We start from the raw sequence: 19,650 nt of genomic DNA, 5'->3' as shown, positions 1-19,650 counted from the left end.
ATCATATCAAACTTCCCTTTTATGTGTAGAGAATGGGAAGGTTAGTACTAAACTAATTGGACGTACTTGGCTTGTGTTTGCAGACACATCCCTAAGTGTCCCAGAGAGGACAGGACTTGGTGTTTGTGAGGGTGATGATACAAGCCTCTGGGACAGAGGGCGGTGGGGAAAAAGCCTTGCAGGAAAGCAGTGTAATTGTTTTACAAAGTAAATCCTTTATTAGCCAAGTCCCAAATGGTCACTCTGATTTTTGTGACTACTCGTAACATTTTTTGAGCACTAAATGCTAGCAGAGAAATTGCTCATGCGAGGGATCGTAGCAGAGGATTTTGTTTTATTCTAACATTTATTCTAACATTCTAAAGCAAATTGACAACTGCAGAGGAGGGCTAGATAAGGGTTGGAGTGTCAAAGTCATTTTTTTGGAGAGGATTCCTTCTTCAGCACTGCACATCCCAGAGATCACAGGTGCGCTCCCTTTTGATGGGAAAGACCAGAGCCTTGGGATTAGAAGCATAAAATCCAGTAACCGTGTAGTATAGCATTACCTCCCAATTACGTGGCAGTCTCCCAGAAAACACTGTCTGTGATAGCAGTAACGAGTGAGAAAGTTACAATTCTCTGGAGGGACCTGAAGTGCTCAGCTTGTCATTGCTGCCCTTAGTGCCTGACTGTACCTTGAGCCTCGTGAACCCCTGCACAGCCCCTGCAGCCAAGAACAGATTGCTGAAGCACTGCCAGGGTGTAGCTCTCAGAATAAATCCACAACCCTTGGCTAGGGAAGGCAGACTGGTGCCAGGCTTGCTGTTGTAATGTCTGAATCAGGTGCAAATTGCTTGCTCTGCATAGATGTTTGCATTGAGCTGCTTGCTGCTGTCTCCCTGGCACTGTGGGGCCGGCTTGTGGGCCCCACATGTCACTGCCTGCAGCTCAGGGACATCTTCAGTCCCAAGTTGAGGAGCATTCTCTTCATAACAGTGCTGCCTTGAGGGGTTGATGCCATTGCCAACCATGCTTGTGCAAAGCAATCTCCTAGATTTATGCAATCACATGTAGGCCTCATTTCTCTAGTAAGAATGAATAAATGAACATGATGTGAAGTGCTGCTGATGTTGGACCTTCTGTGAGGCTACCTTCAGTAGCTACCTGCTTCTCTTCCCCACAGCAAGCCCTCCTGTTGGAGCAGCAGCGCATTCACCAGCTGAGAAACTACCAGGCATCGCTGGAGGCAGCTGGGATGCCAGTCTCCTTTGGAGGCCATCGGCCCCTGTCCCGTGCACAGTCCTCACCCGCCTCGGCCACCTTCCCTATGTCCGTACAGGAGCCACCCACTAAGCCAAGGTTCACTACAGGTAATGTTGGAGAGTGCTGGAAACCAGTCGGTGGGGCTGTGGTAGCTGTTCTGCTTCACGTTGTGCTTTTCTGTCCCCTGTCTGAGGGCTGAGTCTCAGCTGGCTGTGAGCTCCGTAACATCCTGTCGTCTTTGAGAATGTGATTGGTCATCCTATGCCCTGTTGTCCTGCTTTTGCATTCCTTTGAGGGACAGACACCCTGTAGTCCAGACAGAAAGCAGTCTGCAAAAATCAATAGAAACATAGCGTGGTACTTTAATTATGTATCTCCAAAAAAAAGAAAAAGAAAAGGGCAAGTCATACACTGTGACAAGGCTGATTTAGGTACAAGGAGGAGGAAGGCAATGTTACTGACGAAGGACAGCGTGCCAAAGGCAGTATCAGTCGGCTGTATTTTCTGCACCTTCTCCAGTCCCTGCGTAATCTCATGCCATAAGTTATCCAGTTTGGGCTTTGTGCCAGACTACCCTTCCTTCCACAGCACTCTGCCTGGGAGTCAGTTGCCTGTGGGTTAGGAAAAGCGAGGCGAGTTGATCATTCCAAGATGTCAGTGTGGAGAAACAGAGGGAAGAGCACTTTCATACCTGTTCAGTCTTCATCTCAAAACAAAAATTATGAGTGCAATTCTGTATTTGTCTCACGAAAATCAGAAATGCAAAAAAGATGTTAAAAAAGATGTTAGTCTCCCCACAAAGATTTAAGGTCGAGAATAGCTATTCTTCCTACATCAGGCAGGGCTTGTGAGTGCCTTTTTTTCATCCAAATCTTTTCTGTCTATTCATAACAGATAAAAGTAAATTACGTGCAACTTGTCAAAACCCACATTAGGTAATTAGGCAACCTTATTTTGAAGGTTCTGCCTTCTTCCCAAGATGTCAAGCTCTTATTTTGTGAATGAACATTTTGCCATCTGATATATGCCCTGAGGAAAAGAGAAAAAAATGCTGCAGTAAGGGCAACTCATAATCTATCCATTTAATCTTATTTCACCCACTCTTTTTTTGCATCATTAAAATCAGCACTGTGAACTAGATACTGATGGGATAGTGATAGTGATGCATTAAAGCTGGCTTTGTTCTGTAGCTGTTAATTGCTGGGTGGGAGGCATGTGCAATCAGCTCTCTAAAAGTCCAGGTAGTAGCTAATTTTTGAAAATCAGCCTTTCAAGTCTCCATCTGCTGCTAATATTTAAACTTTGAATTTTAGCAAAAATACGTTTCCAGTGTAGCCAGTTACAGCACCAAGATTATTCTAGCTTTTGGCTTTAGCCAGGAGTGTAAAGAAAGGTAATCCTCCAGCTCACAGTCAAACCAAGATGAAACTTGAGCATCTAACACTCCTAGTCCCAAACCTTGCTCCTTTGAAAACAAATGGAAGCATGGCCCTACTACAGGAGATTATTCATTCTTCTCTCTCTTCCCTTCACCTCCAGTACTTAAGTTGCCTTGTCAGTCATGCACAAGACTGAATATACAGTAACATTTCCTACCAGAAGATGTATGTGTCACTCAGATATGTGCCTCTGAATTTGGTTAAAATTACATCAGAATTTGACAGGAAGTACACAGGTCTGGAGAACGATGCTGCATTGGAAGGACACTGGTAGAGTGTTATGATTTGTGTTCCTTATAGGAAAGGTTACAAAAAACGGCCTACATTAAGAAGTAAAAAAAACCCTGCATTGCTTTTATATGGTGGTGTACATGTATTTAAGCCAGTGCAATGACGTGCACAATGTACAGTCTATTTCACCTGTTAAACTTCCTTTTTATGGCATTTATCCATGTCCAGACTCCAAGGGCTTGATTTTTCCACTGCCTTGCATCTCATGCACGTCTCTTCATTTACAATAGATAGATGGAGGAGGGAAAACACAATTAATTGCTGCCAAGAGAGAAGGTGGTTCTTGGCATTCGCTGGCACTAGTAAATTTGAAGCCCTCTGCACACTCAGGCTGGCAATCTCTTGTTTCCTTCCCTTTTTAATTCCCAGAGAGAGATCTTTCAGACAAGCAGAGTTACTGTATACCCCACATGCATTCTTACCCAGGCAAAGGACTTGTTTAGTTAACCTGCACTATTTGCTGACAGTGGCAGGAAAGAGAGCCTACTGCTCTGAGCACAGAAAGGAAAGGCAGCTATCTCAAATGTTGAGCATGTGTGCGCTGCTAAGGCTGATTCTGTTTTCCTGAAGCAGTCTGTAGTCTATCAGTGATTGTGTTTTGGAGGTGGATACTAAAGCTTAATCGCTGGGATTGAACTTTTCTTTGAAAGGCAGGAAATTAAAGCCTTGGGGATTTTTCAAAGCAAGTGATGCCGAAGTGCATCGGGCTTCTTTTTCACTAGGAGAACCCATCTGTTTGATAAGTGGCTGCTTTGGAGATTGATTCCAACACAAATATGTGCTTTGGATTTCGGAGAAGTTAAGATTTGAATTCTTGTGATCATTTGGTGGGAGGGGTGGAAAAACAGGCCTCTTTCAGTGGCCCTAATGAAGCCAGCATGATTACTCTAGACACAAATGTGGCTCCTACAGATCAATTCTTGTCCAACAAACAAAGGGATAGTTCCTCACTTTCACTTTCAGAATACTGTACAGAAAAGGGCTAATGCTTTCCCTGGGCAGAAGTAGGACCAGATAGCCCGTAATTCTGTTCTTGATGTATAATTTGTTTTCCTGTCTCTGCCAGTGACTAGTACCTGAGACTTCAAAGGTAAAGAAAAACAGCAACATGATGTACTTACTACTCAAACATGATGTGTGTTACTGCACATGAAAGTGAAAACAGTGCCCTCCCTGACTTCTGCAAGCAGTTCATTTTGTATCCTGAAGCATGGCATTAAATTTTCCTTCATAGCAAAATATGAAAGAAAGTTAGTTGTTGAACTTGCCCTCACTAGCATGAATAGCCCCCTGACTTTAATGAGTACTTCTGCATGCACTGTTCTACACACTTCAATAGGGCTTCTCAGGTTAGGCCATTAATTTGCATAGCTCCAATTATCCAGTCTCTGATCTCCTCTAAAAACGGCACCACAAATTATTCTGATGTTCTGCTTTAAAGTATTTTTCTTTTCTGATGAAGGCATTTGTTCTCTCCTGTGCAGAGTGATGTAATTATCTGAACCTCAAATCATATGTTTGTTCTGCCAGGAAAGGCGAGTTGGTTGTAGTGTAGTGCTGACCTTTAAAAATGATTGTCGTGTCTGAAAGAGCATTGCTTCCAACATCACTTACTTTAACTCCTAATGGCCAACGTAATTAAATATTTTAAGCTTAAATTATCAAGATTTCCTTTGTGTATATGTCTTCATCTGAGTGTCCATGGCCACAGTGAGCAACTTGGAGCAGTTCCCTTCTCTTCGCTGAGAGGTGGCTGACTGCTGTTATCGGTGAATCTTTGGAGAAACTTCATAGCTCATCCAAGCTATATAAACCCTGCTGTAGTGCTGCAGTTCCCATTAACTTCAGAAATAAGGACGAGTAGGCATCCTACCACCACGTTTTCCAAAACCTTTTCCTTTAACTCCTTTTTCTATCTTGTATTTAACAGGCTCGGTTAGTAAAATCCATTTTAGATGTACAGATGCATTTTAAACACACCTGCAGCTTTCTGGCATTTGCAGATGTGGATGAAGAGGTGCTGATTTATGTGGCTGGGGATCAAGCCCACAGGTGCTTGTGTTTGCTCTCCTCATTGTGGCACTGAATAAGGTGAGCTGGTAGATGCCACTGCCTGGTTCTGAGCTGACACCAGGCTCCTCCAAAAAAAACTGGGATTGGAGGATGTCAGGAGAGTGACAGAAGAGTGTAAGACATTGCAAAAATCTGAATTTTCCTTTGTTTTTATCACTGGTTTGATCTGTGTTGCATTCTGCCCTGCCAGTTCTACCCAGGCATGAAACAGAAGCCGCTGATCTGGCCAGATATTGTTTTGTTTGCATAGCTGGGGTTATATCCTGATGGTATTAGAGGAGTTAATATTTAAACCTTAGGAACTTGGGAAAAACACCTTTAAAAAGAAGCACAAATTGCAACATAGGCTCTCATACTTAATATTTAAATAGTGCTGGGCCTCTTCTCCAACTGTGCAGTGCACTCAGTATAATTCACTGTCAAGTTGTGACCAGTTCCTGAGAAGCCAAAAGATTTGTCAGAATTACAATCTGGGAAACTAAAGACTGCTTAAAAACTACTCACAACTGCTTGGAAATGCTTGATTCTTCCTCAGAGTCTAAGGGCGTGATATTGAGCTAGCCTCAGGCTTAGCTGCAGGTTGGAATGTCCTTTCCAGCTTCTAATTCTGCATGTTCCTGTATTATATTTTACTTTCTCAATTTATGAGTGAATTCCTGGTGCACTCTCTCACCAGTTCTCCATGCAGCATGCTTTCCTCTTGCCCTTCTCTTTGGCCATCCCCAGAGTGCTTCACTTGTTCTGTCTTTTTGTGTTTGCTTGCAGGCTTCTCTGTATGCTGTCCTCACTGCTGGGGAGTGGTATTGCTTTGGTATTTTTTAATTGCTTTTCCAACTAGTCATTATTAGTAGAAACTGTTGATTACACATGACAATATTTTTTCTAAACAGTTCCAAACAGCTGACTTTAAAGCTTTCAGGCTGTGAGTAAATCCCCACGTTTGCTTGCTCTGTAGAAAGTTAAGCTTTGAGCATTGCCAGCAAGAACATCTCCAGCATGGGATTCCAGTTGGACTTGCTGTTCTGTCATTTACCAGTAACCGAGCACTGGCAAGAATTGTGTGTATTCCTACTGTGCTGCAGTACAGCCTGTCTCTGGCAAGAGAATGCAATGCACATGTCAGTGCCTCGAGAAGTTACCATCCTGACCCCTAAAGCAGGATGGTCCTGCTCTGAGTCAAGGGTGTACACAGGCAAGTCAGCAGCAAATTGCTTGCTGCTCATGCTTCTTTTTGCTTAAACTCAAGGTTCATCGTGTCTGAATATATATGTTCAATATATACATGTGCACTCTTTTGCTTCAAATGTGTAACGTGCAGTTGAAGTCCCTGTAGATGTGTCTGGAAGCCAGAGATGACAGAACTGCTTTCCTTTGTTTAGTATCAGCACTTTACCCAAACCCAGTGCAGTCTCACGTGATCTTGGAAGGCGCCTACATGGAGACCTTTGGGATAGCAAATACTTAGTCAAAGTGCCTGACATCCCCTGAAGATGACTTCATTAATTAACCTCAGAGGAAAAGTGAGCAGTTACAGACCTCACACTGGTCTAATTAAACTGGAGGGGTTTTAAGGACAGTTAGCCTTACTGCTGGTCTTCACTTTCTCCTCGGATGGCATTGCAGTGCTTGGCTTTGCCCAGCAGCTCCTGATGGCATCTGATGATGAATCAAACAGGGGAGCCCTTTACAGAGCACTGCGGCACAATCTTATTTAACTGAACTTTGGCTAACCCGGAGCCCATCAATTCACCAGCACTCCATTCCCTTCCTAGAACTGAATGGGTTGTGTTGTTTTGTTTTTTTTCCTTTGTGCTCACCTACAGCCAAGCAAGGAGCTGCCAGGTACCTTCCCTGAGGCACAATAGCTGAGTGTCAGTGCCAGACTTTGCCTCAGAGGGGAGGGCCAAGTTTTGCAGTGGCAGAACATGCCTGCACTCAGTCAGAAGGTGCAATTTCAGCTCTGGTCAGGCCTGCTAGCTGGGGTTTCATGCCCCATGTGTATTCAGTCCTCTTTGAACTCCTTGCAGCTGCAGATTGTGCTGTTTATCAATACTTCAGCTGCTCACCTGAGGCTGGCTCAGGTTGGCCTTGCAAGCTGCCCTGGCACTGCTAGGTCCAGTGGGATTTAGGAGGATCAATGCCTGGCTGAAGGGAGGGGGAGACTGAAACATTTCACTGCGTCTCTTTTGCATAAGGGAAGAAAAATGTTGTGTCACCAGAGTGTGTAGCTAGGGAGGAACTGCTGGCTTTGTTCTGTGAAACACTGGCAGTGAAATTGCAGCTCCTGTTCCAAAACTGCACCCGGGCAGCTCCAGAGCACGAAGCAGTCTCCAACGCTGCTGTCATGCCATAAATAGTTGCAGTGCAAGGGGATTTAGCTAAATACCTGCATATCGTGCTGAATAATTATTCCCAAGTGTGCTCTAATAGTCTTAATTAGCTTGTTGCCAAATAATGTTGATGCGAAGACTTCAGCACATACTATGTTATAAAACATAGTGCCTGCTAACGACTTATTCCTTCTTGTTTTTAATCCCAAGCCCTAGAGTCATTTTAGCAGCAACTATTAAAGTACCCAGCTGACGAGTTTGAAGTCAGCCCCCTTCTAAATCATGTTCCAGCTCTGGCACACTGCACTCATACCAGCGCTGTCATTTGTCACTCTCACAACCTCTGCCTGAAGTGATGGTGGTGACTCTTTCCTGTATCTACTGAGATTTCTAAAGGAGGGGATTGCTGTAGGTTTGGTTCTGTTTCAAAGCAGCTGCCCATCTCCTTTCTTGGCACCTTAGGCTGTCATCTCTTAGAGCTCTGTGGCTCCTGGTGAGACGTGCAAGTATTCAGTTGAATGCAAAGTGCTGTAGACCAAAAGGGAAGGGAAAAAAAAGAAAAAAAGATTTTTTTTCTTCCATATATCTGGCAAAACAGTTTCGTTCAATTAGATAATTTTGTAACTTCTGCTGCAGGCCTTGTCTATGACACCTTGATGCTGAAACATCAGTGTACCTGTGGAAACACAAACAGCCACCCGGAGCATGCGGGGAGGATCCAGAGCATCTGGTCCAGGCTGCAGGAGACAGGTCTCCGTGGCAAGTGCGAGGTAAAATGAGCACCAGCAAGGGGGAAGGGTGGTGGGCCTGGGGGAGAGAGCATCTGGTTTGCATGGTGGGTTGCACTGGTGGATTACAGGCAGCTTTAGGGGCCAGGTTCTGGTTTGGAAAGTAATGTGTGTGTACTGAACCTGCAGCTCAGACTGCTGATTGCTACCTGGTTGTACAAACTTTATACTGCATTCCAGCTTTATCATTTTATAGCTCCAGCTGTTGGCAACGTTTGGCCATATGTGGCTTAAATTTAACACCTAGATGACGTTAATGCTTGTGTGTTTGCTTGTCAGGAGTGCTTTTCTAGCAGTCTGATTTCATTGCATTGCAGTGACTGTTAAAATTTTGTGAGATGCTGGAGAAGGCTCTTGCCTGATGTAAACTGTAGAGTTCGCAGTGAAGCTTCTCATGTAACTTTCAGCCCTATTCCCTGTAACCTGGAAGTCCTTATCAACTGTTAGATTTCAAAATGGCCAAATAGAAGAGCAGACATGAAGTCACCATCTCATTTGATATCGCTCCAATCATAACAGGAGCTGTGGAGCAAAAAGTTTATTTCTCAGAGGTTTATTAACTTCTTTTTAATATTCTCTGGTAATTAATGATCAGCCTACAGTGAAAACACTGTGAAAAGAATGAGGGTAGGTGGATGCAACTAAATGTTGTTCCTTCACGGATGGTTGGAAAAGCAAAGTATGTGAAAGTTGCTAAGATAAAAAGACTAGTGTTTAGAAATTATTATTCATAGCTAGTAGTAATGATGATAAATTAACAGTAGTGTTTGTTCATCGGTTCTCCGAGCATCTGAGGGGTTCAAATGACACTGCAAATATGAGTTATGTCAGCATCTGTCTAGAAGGATTTTCTGAGCAGTCAAGAAATGCATCCACGTGGTGGCAGCATTGCCATTAGATAAAGCTCCCCTGTCATAAGCGTGTTTATCCCTCAGCAGAGTAAGGAAGAACTTCAGAACTGTTTCAGTCTATGGAGACCCGTGCAAGTGAATTCTGGGATTATGGTGTCTGGCAAAATAAACTAAGCACCTCACTGCTGTCTAGCTCCTCTGGTTAGAAGTAGTATTTAATTCACACTATGGTAATTGCCTTGTCTCCTACAGTTCTGTAGTGTGTGAAGTTCTTCATCCCAAGCAACTGTTGTTTTCCTGAAGTTACGTCAGGTTGGTCTTGCAGTAGGAGCTGGATTTGATGTTCACCTGCTTCCTACCTGTGTGTCCCTCGTGACCACTGGTGAAATTCAGCTTCATCTTGACTCTTCCCTTCTCTGAAAGCGTTAGCTATGTAATGTTAGTTTCCTACCTGCGATCCTGTGTTTCTTTCTCTGCTGTCTTTCCTAAAGATCTCACCTGCCCTTTCTAGATACCTAGTCCTGTTTTTCTCTCATCAGCTTCCCCGTTCCTTTACACCTATTGTCCCCTACTCCTGCTCATACCCACATTGAAATTTTCTTCTTTATCCAGGCTTTGTGGGCACAGCCTTTCCCTCTCTCTCCATCTCCTCCCTCCCTCCTTGCTTCAGTGTTCTGTACTTGATAGGGTTTTTCCTGCAGCTGCAGACACTCGTTCACCTTCTGTTGTCCTTGACCAAAGTAATTCATTTCCATGTTGCAAAGCAATTTAGTCATTCCCTGTCCTAGTACTAGGTCTGTGGCAACTGCAGCAAGTCAGCAGCAGCACCAGGGTTATGGCAATCAGCAGTTTGCCAGGTGTGTACATACCTTTTCTCCCTTAGCTCCTCTTTTATTGTGTTTTAGCTGGCATTGGTGACACTTCTGTGTGCACTCACTTTATATTCACTGTTGCAGGTCTTGTGCCACAGACATTATGAGCCAGTTAAGTAAGCCCAAGGGCCCGATGTGAAAATTGTTTGTGATTATTTAGTTAATCCATTTATTACAACTCATGTCTGTAAAAGGACAGTTTGAAATTGGAAGTTTCCTTATTCTTGCGTTTCCTCTTGCTTCCTGAACGGCCTTTTGCTGTGGTCTGGTTGTGGGTATAATTTGATTCTGTTAGCAGCAAGTGTTTGATAGAAATGCATTAAAACAGCACCCTGCATAGCACGTAATCCTATATACTGTGTACTGATCATGCAGCTCCATTGGGACCTCCATTCCTCTTCCAGAAGCAATTCAACACTTGGTCCCCACACAACTGCATGCTCTGTATTCTCATGCGAGCTTGAGCAATTCTCTGCGTCTGTCACCTGGAAGTTTTCTGTTGGTGGTTCTGTTGTGCACACGCCTCGTGCCGGGGAAGGACTCACAGATAAATATTGTGTTATGCATGCAAAAAAATGCACGCTTTGAAATTTCAGAAATGTGAAAACCCATTTTCATCAAGCATCCCAGGGGCTCCTGCACAACCTGCCAAGGGCCGAGTTCCTGTCATTTCTCTTGCAGGCAGTAGAAGGGATCCAGAAGGGGCATGAATATTTTTAGAACAGAAAAAGCACAGCACTTCCCGCCCACCCACTCCTCTCATTTTTCAGCAGTGAAACAGATACGTATTTGCTGAAGTTATCCAAAAACCATTTTACATCCAGCTGAGGGGAAGATGTGCAGCAGATTTGCAGTGTGATAGGTAAAAGTCCAACAGGTTTGCATGAGTTTAAAGATGACCCTTTGGAGTGAAAGCAGTTGTCCAAGCTTAATGACATCTGTGGTTTTAGAGCACGACTTGTTAAATTAAGTTAGCTTTATAAAATATGGCAATTACTCTGGTGTATGTTCAGAATTTAAAAGCACCAATTATACTAATTGAAGCAATCACAATAAAATAGGCTCTCCCCCAAACGAGAACCCACAACTGTTGTATAGCATAATCCTCCCAGCCTTCATCAGAAGCACAGGAAATCAATAGGTTTTGTTGTGCGTTTTGGATGTAATCAAACCCTTGGACTGCTCGACCAGGATTGAGAAGAATTAGTTCCTGAGTCAGAGTCTGTCTCTAGGCACATCTTGGCAGCGATCCTGTGCTGTTCAGAGTACGAGCACTGCTGGCTGAAGCCCTCGGGTTAATTGGAGCTGCAGAGGACAGACGTGAAAAATAGAGCTTGGGCTGAGCCATCTGCTGGAGCGGAGATGCACGCAGAGATCCTGACAATGCATGGTGCTTGTGTTTGGCTTGAAGGCACGATCGGTCGCTGCTCCGACACCGCAGAACTGCTGGGCATCAGCTGTGCACCAAAAAATCCTCATTGCAAAGCACTGAGGTGGTGCCGGTGCCTGGGGAAAAGAAAAAGCTTTGTTGCCATTTCATGGCTTTGTATGGCACAGAGGGAGGGGTGTAGGTGGGACAAGATCTGGTTCGCTGTCTCTCAAGTTTCATGTCCTCTCCTATTGAAACATCATGGGGTGAAAGGGTGGATAAAATGCAAACCTGGCATTTAGTGGTTTGAAATGAGGGAAAACTAGCTAAGAAATAGAAGGAAGTGTATCAAGCAGTGTGAGAGATGTTGTGAACGTCAAGTTCCATGCAGAAGAAGGCACAAATAAAGTGGATAAAGAGTTCCAGTAGGGTTAAGAGTTGTAAAGCATGGTTCTGACAGCCAGGGAGTTGGTTAGACTATGGGGGTGTTAATAAAAGCGAGAAGCTGGATAGAATCATAGAATCATTTAGGTTGGGAAAGACCCTTAAGACCACAAGTCCAGCCATCCCCAAATGCAAAGTCCACCACTAACCCGTGTCCCTAAGCACCACACCTACACATCTCAAACAATTCCAGGGATGGGAGCTCCACCATCTCCCTGGGCAGCCTTTTCCAATGCCTGAGCACCCACTCTGTGAATATCCAATTGAAAGCTCCTCTGGCAAAACGTGAGACCATTTCTTCTCATCCTAAGTGCTACAAAGTCTCAGAACTAACCAAGCATCATGACTGAAAAGGCTAAGAGCTCTTGAAGTGAAGAACTGCTCAAATTTGGAGCACAGACAGCACACTGAGTAACATGTTGTGATAGATTTGGAAACCCATCACCCGCGTCTGAGGAATGCTTTGTTCCTTCTTTAGTCTGGGTGGGGATTGAGTTCGTTTTCTGGGTATCTTTGCATTAGAACTGAGGATCAAGATTTTGACATGTGAGCTGAGAGATAAGAATGGTGCAGAAGCATCTCAGGCACAATCCTTCACAGTCAGTGAATACTTGCTTTTTTCAGTAAGGAGTAGCTTTTTCCTCGCATGCACTTTACTGGAAGCACATAAGAAACTTCTCCGTCCTCTTGCAGCTCCCATTCCATTCATACTGCCAGGGAGGTCCCCGCACCCTGACGTTGAGCACAGACCTTTGATGGGCTTGTAGGGCCACCTCTGTTAACCAGGAGCATCCACAGAGGACCTGGCGCCTTACTGCAGTGGGCGGCTGTTCTTGTGCATCCACAGGATGCCAAGAAATACAACAAACTATTTCTGTCTGTCCGCTAAACGTAGCAGCCGAAAATGGGTCAGTACGTCTCATTCAAAGGGAAAGAATTGGCATATGGGCAAAAGGGAAGCTGTAAAAGCCTCTGAGGGTAACTGAGAGAGGCTTACCATGAACAAAAAAGGAAGACAGGATGAAAGCTCAGGGGGGATTTGCCAGATATTTCCATCCCTTCTGGGTCCAGCATTTTTGTGATTATTGCCTCTTTAATGGGATGGTGTATTTTTGCTTCATCATTAACCCCAGGAAATGCTAGGTGGTGGAGCAGAGCACGGAGAAAATGAAAGAGGAACTGGAGAGCAGAGATGCCAAAGTTACGAGAGCCAGAGCGCGCGAGCACTCCTGCAGTGCTTTGATTTCTGCTGCCGTATGGCTCAAATGCTTTTACAAAGGGATTTCCTGCATGCTTTGAAACACGTGATGAGGGCTTCTGCTGAAGTTTTGAGATGCAATTCCCTAAAGTTTATTTTGCAGACTTTGCTGGGTAGATGGAGGGGCTGGTGCATGCACACTGGTGTGCATACACATTCCTGCACAGACTGTGCAGCGCACACTAGGTGACGAGGAATATGTCTGCATGAGAGTGATCCTGGGATCTCCACAAGAGGCTTTCAGAGCTTCCAGCATGCCTATTGACAACTACTTGTATTTTACTATTACGTAGAAGAAAAAAAAAAGAAAAAAAAAGTATAAAGTAATTCTATTTTCTTTTTTTTTCTGGAGATATGAGTGCATGCGAATTTCTGAAGCAAAGCCATCCCTATTTCAAAATAACTCCTTCCCCACCTCTTGTATTACCTCAAGCCTCAGCACTTGCTGACTCTGTGCATATTTCCCTTGCCACCATTTTGGAGGCAGTTGCAAGTTCCCAGTGCAAAAGACAAGATGTTTTTTCCACTGTCAGGAGCTTCTCTGGAATACCTGATATCCTCCAGGCAGCATCTGCCTGCCAGGGAGTGCTCGCTCCTGTGCAAGAGGCCAGCTTGTACTACCCAGCACATTACATCACAAATGGGCAATAGAAAAAAAAGGGAAGCCTCAAAGATCACAGAATGGCTTGGTTTGGAAAGGACCTTATAGCCCATCCAGCTTCAACCGCTGCCATGGGCAGGGTTACCACCCACTAGATCAGGTTGCCTGTGGCTCCGTCTGACCTGAAAGATATACTGGAACTCTATGAAAAGAGGTGTTAAAGACCCTAGTTTGTAAAAATCAGAATGAAGTTGGATCCTGTTGACATCAGTAGAAGTTTTGCAGTTTTTTTATCTGTAAATCATTTTATAATGGTTAATAACTGAAATCCTAAATAACCAGTAGTTAGCAGTTCCTGTGTAGTTCAGCAAATGCTCTCTGGTAAATATTTTTAAAATAAAGAAATAAAAAATCCAAAGATGACTTTGTATGTCAAGCTAATATGTTCAACAGGGGTTTAATCCAGAATCTGTCCTACAAAGATTTTTTCATGTGAGAACCAGTGTTAGGTTTTTTGGTCGTTATCTTTATGACTTGCTAAGTTATGGAAAGAAAAAATACATATATTCAGCAGTGAGAGCTGAGCATTAAACCAGTGATCTCATCGCTCCTTTTCTTTCCTCTTTCAGTGCATTCGTGGAAGAAAAGCAACTCTAGAAGAGCTGCAGACAGTTCACTCGGAAGCTCATACACTGCTGTACGGCACAAACCCTCTGAACAGACAGAAACTGGACAGCAAGAAACTTCTAGGTATTGTTCACTGTGCGGTGGGCTGCCCTTCCTGATCCCCAGCATTCACACTACTGCCCACTGCCCCAGTTCTGGTGATCCCTTAGTCCTGCTGGTGTGAAAGGTGAGCACTTGTTGCTCTCACCAGCCCCAGCTGTAGGCAGTTCCCAAGATGATTCTTCCCCCTCTACTGTCAGCATTGTCTTGAGTTATACATCTTCCTATCTTTGGGCAGATCCCTAAACCTTATCCAGCTACAGCTTCCTTGAATGAATGCCTTCAAAACCTAAAACCAACCTTTCTGAGGAGAAAAGATAATTTAGAGTCTATTATATCTTTGCACAGTCTACAAAAGCACGTTAGAAGGTTCTCCTTTGCCTGATAGGAGCCGGAATACCCTGATAAGGACCTGTATCTGCAGCACCAACCAGCTGCACAGGCATCAACAAGTAGTTGTCAGGACTGTGTGGATAATCCACAAGAAAGATGCAGGGGCCTCTTATTAAAAGTCCTACATTTGTTTAATTTTGAACAAGATTGTTTATTCCTTTCACTGGGAACTGGATCTTCCTGAAACAGGGCTGCTTCTGTAGACTGTTTCCTTGCAGACTATGTAGAGGATGGTTGCTGGATAGCCATTTCCAACCAGAGCAACCAGTTCACATTGATTTTGGCACCTTACCATCATGGAACATCTTCTTCTCCCTTTGTTTTTTCCTCTTCGCAGCAGGAGGTAATAATCTGGAGGGGCAGTTTGTGAAGTTTTGCAGTGGGGATCAGGAAAAAGACAGTTCTGGAATCCAGAATTTAACAATGTTTATTTTGGGATTAGCTTCACTTTGAATGATATAAAAAGAGGATTAACTTGATGACCTGCACATTGCAACAGTCATAGCAAAAGAGCTGGAAAGATTTTTGCAACATATTCAGTATGTACATTAGATACCCAAAGAGGAAAGCTATTAGCCAGTTGTTTAAACATGTAATTAGCAGTGTATTTATAGCTAAGTTGCCATCTCTTTAAAACCCAGAGAAATGAGAAATAGACATCTCTGGCTGAATGATAGCACAATTAGTATATGCAGTTTAAGAAATTTATGATGTCATATCTTTGGTTGTGTAAAACTCTTGCTTTTCGTAAGGCATATCCATTAATCCAGAGAAACAGGGTGTAAATCTCCACTGTAAATCTAAGAGGGCTCCTCATTTGCACTTGCACCACCTTCATTCTGACTGACCTCACTTCATTGAGCTGTAATGATGAAGCAGAGCTGAAGATGATGACCTGTCCCCACGAGTTCCTCACGGTGGGATGCAGGCAGTCCTTCAGCACTGTTGGCTTCACCGAGCTGCATCAGATGGGGTTGACACCCTGTGTGGGGCTGGGAGAAGCTCTGAATCACCCTACACTCACTCTCAGAAACAGCTTAAAGTCAGGCATTTGATACCCCTTGCAAGATGTAAATAAGTTTTTGGAGTGAACTGGGGAAACATTATAAGTGTTTCCTTCTCATTCAAATATCACGGCCTCTCAAAATACTTTGTCATTCACATTCAACTCTCGGCACAACCTGTATCAATAGTTCCACAGGTGTATTTGTGGAAAGAAAGTTTATTGTTATTCCCACATTTTGACTGAAATAAACCTGTTCAGAGAACCTGCAGGAGGAAAAACTCTACCCTTGAGTAGTTCAGTATGTGTGCTGTGCACCCCACATGTCTTTCAGTTTTAAAATATCTCTAGAAATTAAGTTTCCTCTAGTGAATAAAAATTGTTCTGACACCTGAGGGCATTCCAGTACAAAGAGTTGCAGGCGTATGTGTAATTTGCAAAGAACATTAAGTTGTCAAGGGGCTGTACTCCTGATAAATCAGTTCCAAGAATAACCTATTTGTGACTGAGACCAGAGTTTGGCTGGGATTGCAGCTGAAGCTTCAGCCATGTCCTAGCATTGCCCAGCAGCTTTTCTATTACTGTTTGAGGCTGAAGACGTAGAAAGGACATTGAGATTGTTAGTTGCAAGGGACTTTTGGTAGCACTTAGAATTGCTCTGCTGTGAGCTCAGCTGTCTCAAAAACCACTACGGTTTCCTAACTTGTTGGCTTCCATAGTTCTGGGCTGGAGCTGAGAGAACAGCTTCTGATGTGTTGGGAACCCCCCCCGAAAACCCTTGGTATATGTATCTGTGCGCAGAGGTGAACAAGCCTGTAAGCATTCCCTTCAGCTGTGCTCTCTTTTTGAAAGTTTAAAAGGCTTTTAAATGTAAATAACAGCTTTGTGGGGTTCTTTTAAATACATTTGTGGGCTTAAATGTATGGCAGGTTTGAAGTCCAAGACCAAAGCTTCACATGAGGCTCATGTATGCAAATGTTAGCTTGGAAGACCTGAGTGTCTTGACATATATGTGACTGTGATGGGGTAACTTCCTCTGTCTAAGCTCTTTGCCTTTGATAAGTCTATGAGCAAGAGAAAGCATGAGAAATCTCAGTCTAGAAGGAAGAACTTGTGAAGCTGAAAGATGAAAACAAGGATTGCTTGGAGCAGAAGGAGACGTCTTCCTCCTACATACACAGTCTCCCTGAGCAACAGATACGAGGCTCTGGGGCTGGAAACAAAAGAGTGCCTGGATACCAAACAGAGCCCAGGATGCAGTAAGCAAAGAATCATATTAAAACTAGTTCCACCAAAAAAGGGCAGGAGTCTTAGTAACTGGGGATTCCTTGCTAGGAGGCACTGAGGCCTCCGTTTGTTGCCAGATAACCTCTCCAGAGAGAGCTGCCATCTTCTGGGGACATGTGTCAGAGATGTTAAGAAGACTCTACCAAGATGGCTGCTGTCTGCTTGTTGTCATTCAAGTAGGACCAGGGGAGGCTGCAACGAGGAAAATACAGAATATTAAAGGGGGCTTTGCATCCCTTGGAAAGACGTTGAAGGGATCAGGAGCACAAGCAGTATTCTTCTCTGTCCTCCCAACTGCTGGCTGGGTCGTGGAAGGAAGAAGAACAGATCAGGAAAATTGCTGGCTGGGGAAATGGAGCTGGGATCCAGATTTTGGCCACTGTGATCTTGGGCAGGCCTTTGAGAGACCACGTATGTGGATGTCAGACAGAATGCAACTGAGCAGATGAGGCAGAAGTGTTTTGGGGAGCAAGCTGGCTGGATTGATTACCAGAGCTTTAAGATTAGATCTGATGGGGGAAGAGGATGCAGTTACTTGTGACAGAGAGGGGCCTGATAGTGCTGTCTTTTTAGTAAACTGTGGAGAAAAACTTCTCAGTTGTCCATTTGGATCTTGTGATAACATCACCAGAAGGGTTTAAACCTTCTTGCATCCCTCAAGAGATACCTGCTTCCCTAAAGTACCTCTATATACCAGTGCATACAGTGCTGGAAATAAACAGGACGAACTAGAGATCCGTGATGTGTCACGGGGCCGTGATCTCACTGTGATCATGAAGACATGGTGGGACAGCTCACTTGACTGCAGTGCTGTCATGGATTGCTGTGTCCTCTTTAGGAAAGGCAGTCTGGCAAGACAAGGAGATGGAGTTGCTCTTTATGTGAGAGTGCAACTAGAATGTATCAAGCTTCACTCGGAATAATGAACAAGTGGAGAACGTGAGGGTAAAAATTAAGTGGTACGCTAACATAGGTGACACTGTTTTGGGTGTGTATTGCAGGCCACCTAGTCAGGAGGAGGAAGTGGATGAGGCCTTCTACAAACAGCTGGAAGTAGCCTCATGGTTCCTGGCACTAGTTCTCATGGGGGACTTCAACTATCCTGATATTTGTTTGATAAGCAACACAAGCAGGCACACAGAGTGCAGGTGGTTCCTGCAACGTGTTGGTGACTTTCTGGTGCAGGTGGTGCAAGAGCTGATGAGGAGGAGTGTATTACTTGACCTTGTTTTTACTAACAAGGAAGGCTGGTCAGGGGTGTGATGGCTGAGGGAAGCTTGGGATGCAGCAATTACAAGATGGTGGAGTTTAAGATCTTGTGGGAAAGAAGTAAAGCATAAGTAGAATTGCTACCTTGAACTTCAGGAGAGCCAACTTTGACTTCTTCAAAGACTTACTTGGAGGTACCCCATGGGTAGAGTATTAGAAGGTATGAAGCCCATCACAGCTGGTTGGCACTTAAACACCACTTCTTCCAAGCATCCCTAAGAGTAAGAAATCATGGAAAGGTGGCAAAGAGGCCTCTGTGGATAAACAAAGAACTCATGGATAAACTGAAAGGAAAGAAGAAGGTCTGTGAAATGTGGAGAAAGGACCTGCCCACCTGGGAAGAATATAGGAATGTTGTCAGAGCCTGTAGGGATGCAATGAAGAAGGCTAAGGCCCTCTTGGAATTAAACCTTGCAAAGAAGGTAAAGGATGAAAAGAAAAGTTTAAGTATGTCAACAGTAAAAGGAAGACTAGGGAAAAAGACTGCTGGACTGCTTTCTTCTTTCATCTTTGAAAGGTCCTGGCAAATGGAAGAGGTGCCTGAAGACTGGAGGTTAGGCAATGTCACGCCAGTCTTTAAAAATGGAAAGAAGCAGCATCTGGTAAACTACAAGCCAGTCAGCCTCACCTCCATCTCTGGAAAGGTGATGGAACAACTTGTTTTGGACATTGTCTCCAAGCAATTGGAAGAGAAGAAGGTTATCAGAAGCAGTCAACATAGATTCACCAAGGAGAAATCATGCTTGACCAATCTGGCAGCCTTCTGTCAGTGTCATCACTGGCTGGAGAGATGCGTGGAGATCAGTGGGTGTTGTGTATCTTGACTTCAGCAAGGTGTTTGACACCATCTCCCACAGCATCCTCGTTATGAAACTTAGAAAATGTGGGATAAATGACTGGACAGTGAGGTGAATTGAGAACTGGCTGTCTGGCAGAGCTTAGAGGGTGATCATCAGCAGCGCAGAGCCTGATTGAAGGTGGTGCCCCCCAGGGGTCAGTGCTCAGTCCAGTCTCGTTCAGCATCTTCATCAACAACCTGGATGAAGGGACAGTTTGCTGATGATACAAGACTGAGAGGAGTGGCTGACACTTCTGAAGCTGTGCTGCTGTTCAGCAAGACCTAGACATACTGGACAGTTGGGCAGGGAGGAATCTGATGGGGTTTAGCAAGAGCAAATGTAGAGTATTGAGCCTGGAATGAGCACGTGCATCGCTACAGGTTAAGGGATGACCTGCTGGAGAGGAGCTCTGCGAGGAAAGACCTGGGGGTCCTGGTGGGCAGCAGGTTGACCATGAGCCAGCAGTGTAACCTTGTGGCCAAGAAGGCCAATGGTATCCTGGGGTGTATTAAAGAGCATGGCCAGCAGGTCCAGGGAGGTGATCCTTCCCCTCTGCTCTCTCACAGTGAGGC

The 19,650-nt window shown here is 44.3% G+C and overlaps 1 protein-coding gene across 9 annotated transcripts in view; it reads left to right on the top strand.

Annotated features, from left to right (window-relative positions):
- The window catches only part of HDAC4 (histone deacetylase 4), a 214,088-nt gene that overhangs the window by 162,753 nt on the left and 31,685 nt on the right, over window positions 1-19,650 (top strand). For all 9 annotated transcript variants that reach the window (XM_048953284.1, XM_048953285.1, XM_048953287.1 and 6 more), the window contains 3 exons: window positions 1,166-1,352; window positions 8,015-8,148; window positions 14,191-14,311. In XM_048953284.1, the coding sequence (XP_048809241.1) occupies window positions 1,166-1,352; window positions 8,015-8,148; window positions 14,191-14,311 (442 nt within the window). The remainder of the gene's footprint in view (window positions 1-1,165; window positions 1,353-8,014; window positions 8,149-14,190; window positions 14,312-19,650) is intronic.

This window comes from Lagopus muta, chromosome 8 (genome assembly GCF_023343835.1).
Source record: "Lagopus muta isolate bLagMut1 chromosome 8, bLagMut1 primary, whole genome shotgun sequence".
NCBI classification, from domain to species: domain Eukaryota; kingdom Metazoa; phylum Chordata; class Aves; order Galliformes; family Phasianidae; genus Lagopus; species Lagopus muta.
Note: the sequence above shows the minus strand (reverse complement) of the source record. Positions and strands in the feature narration are given on the sequence as shown.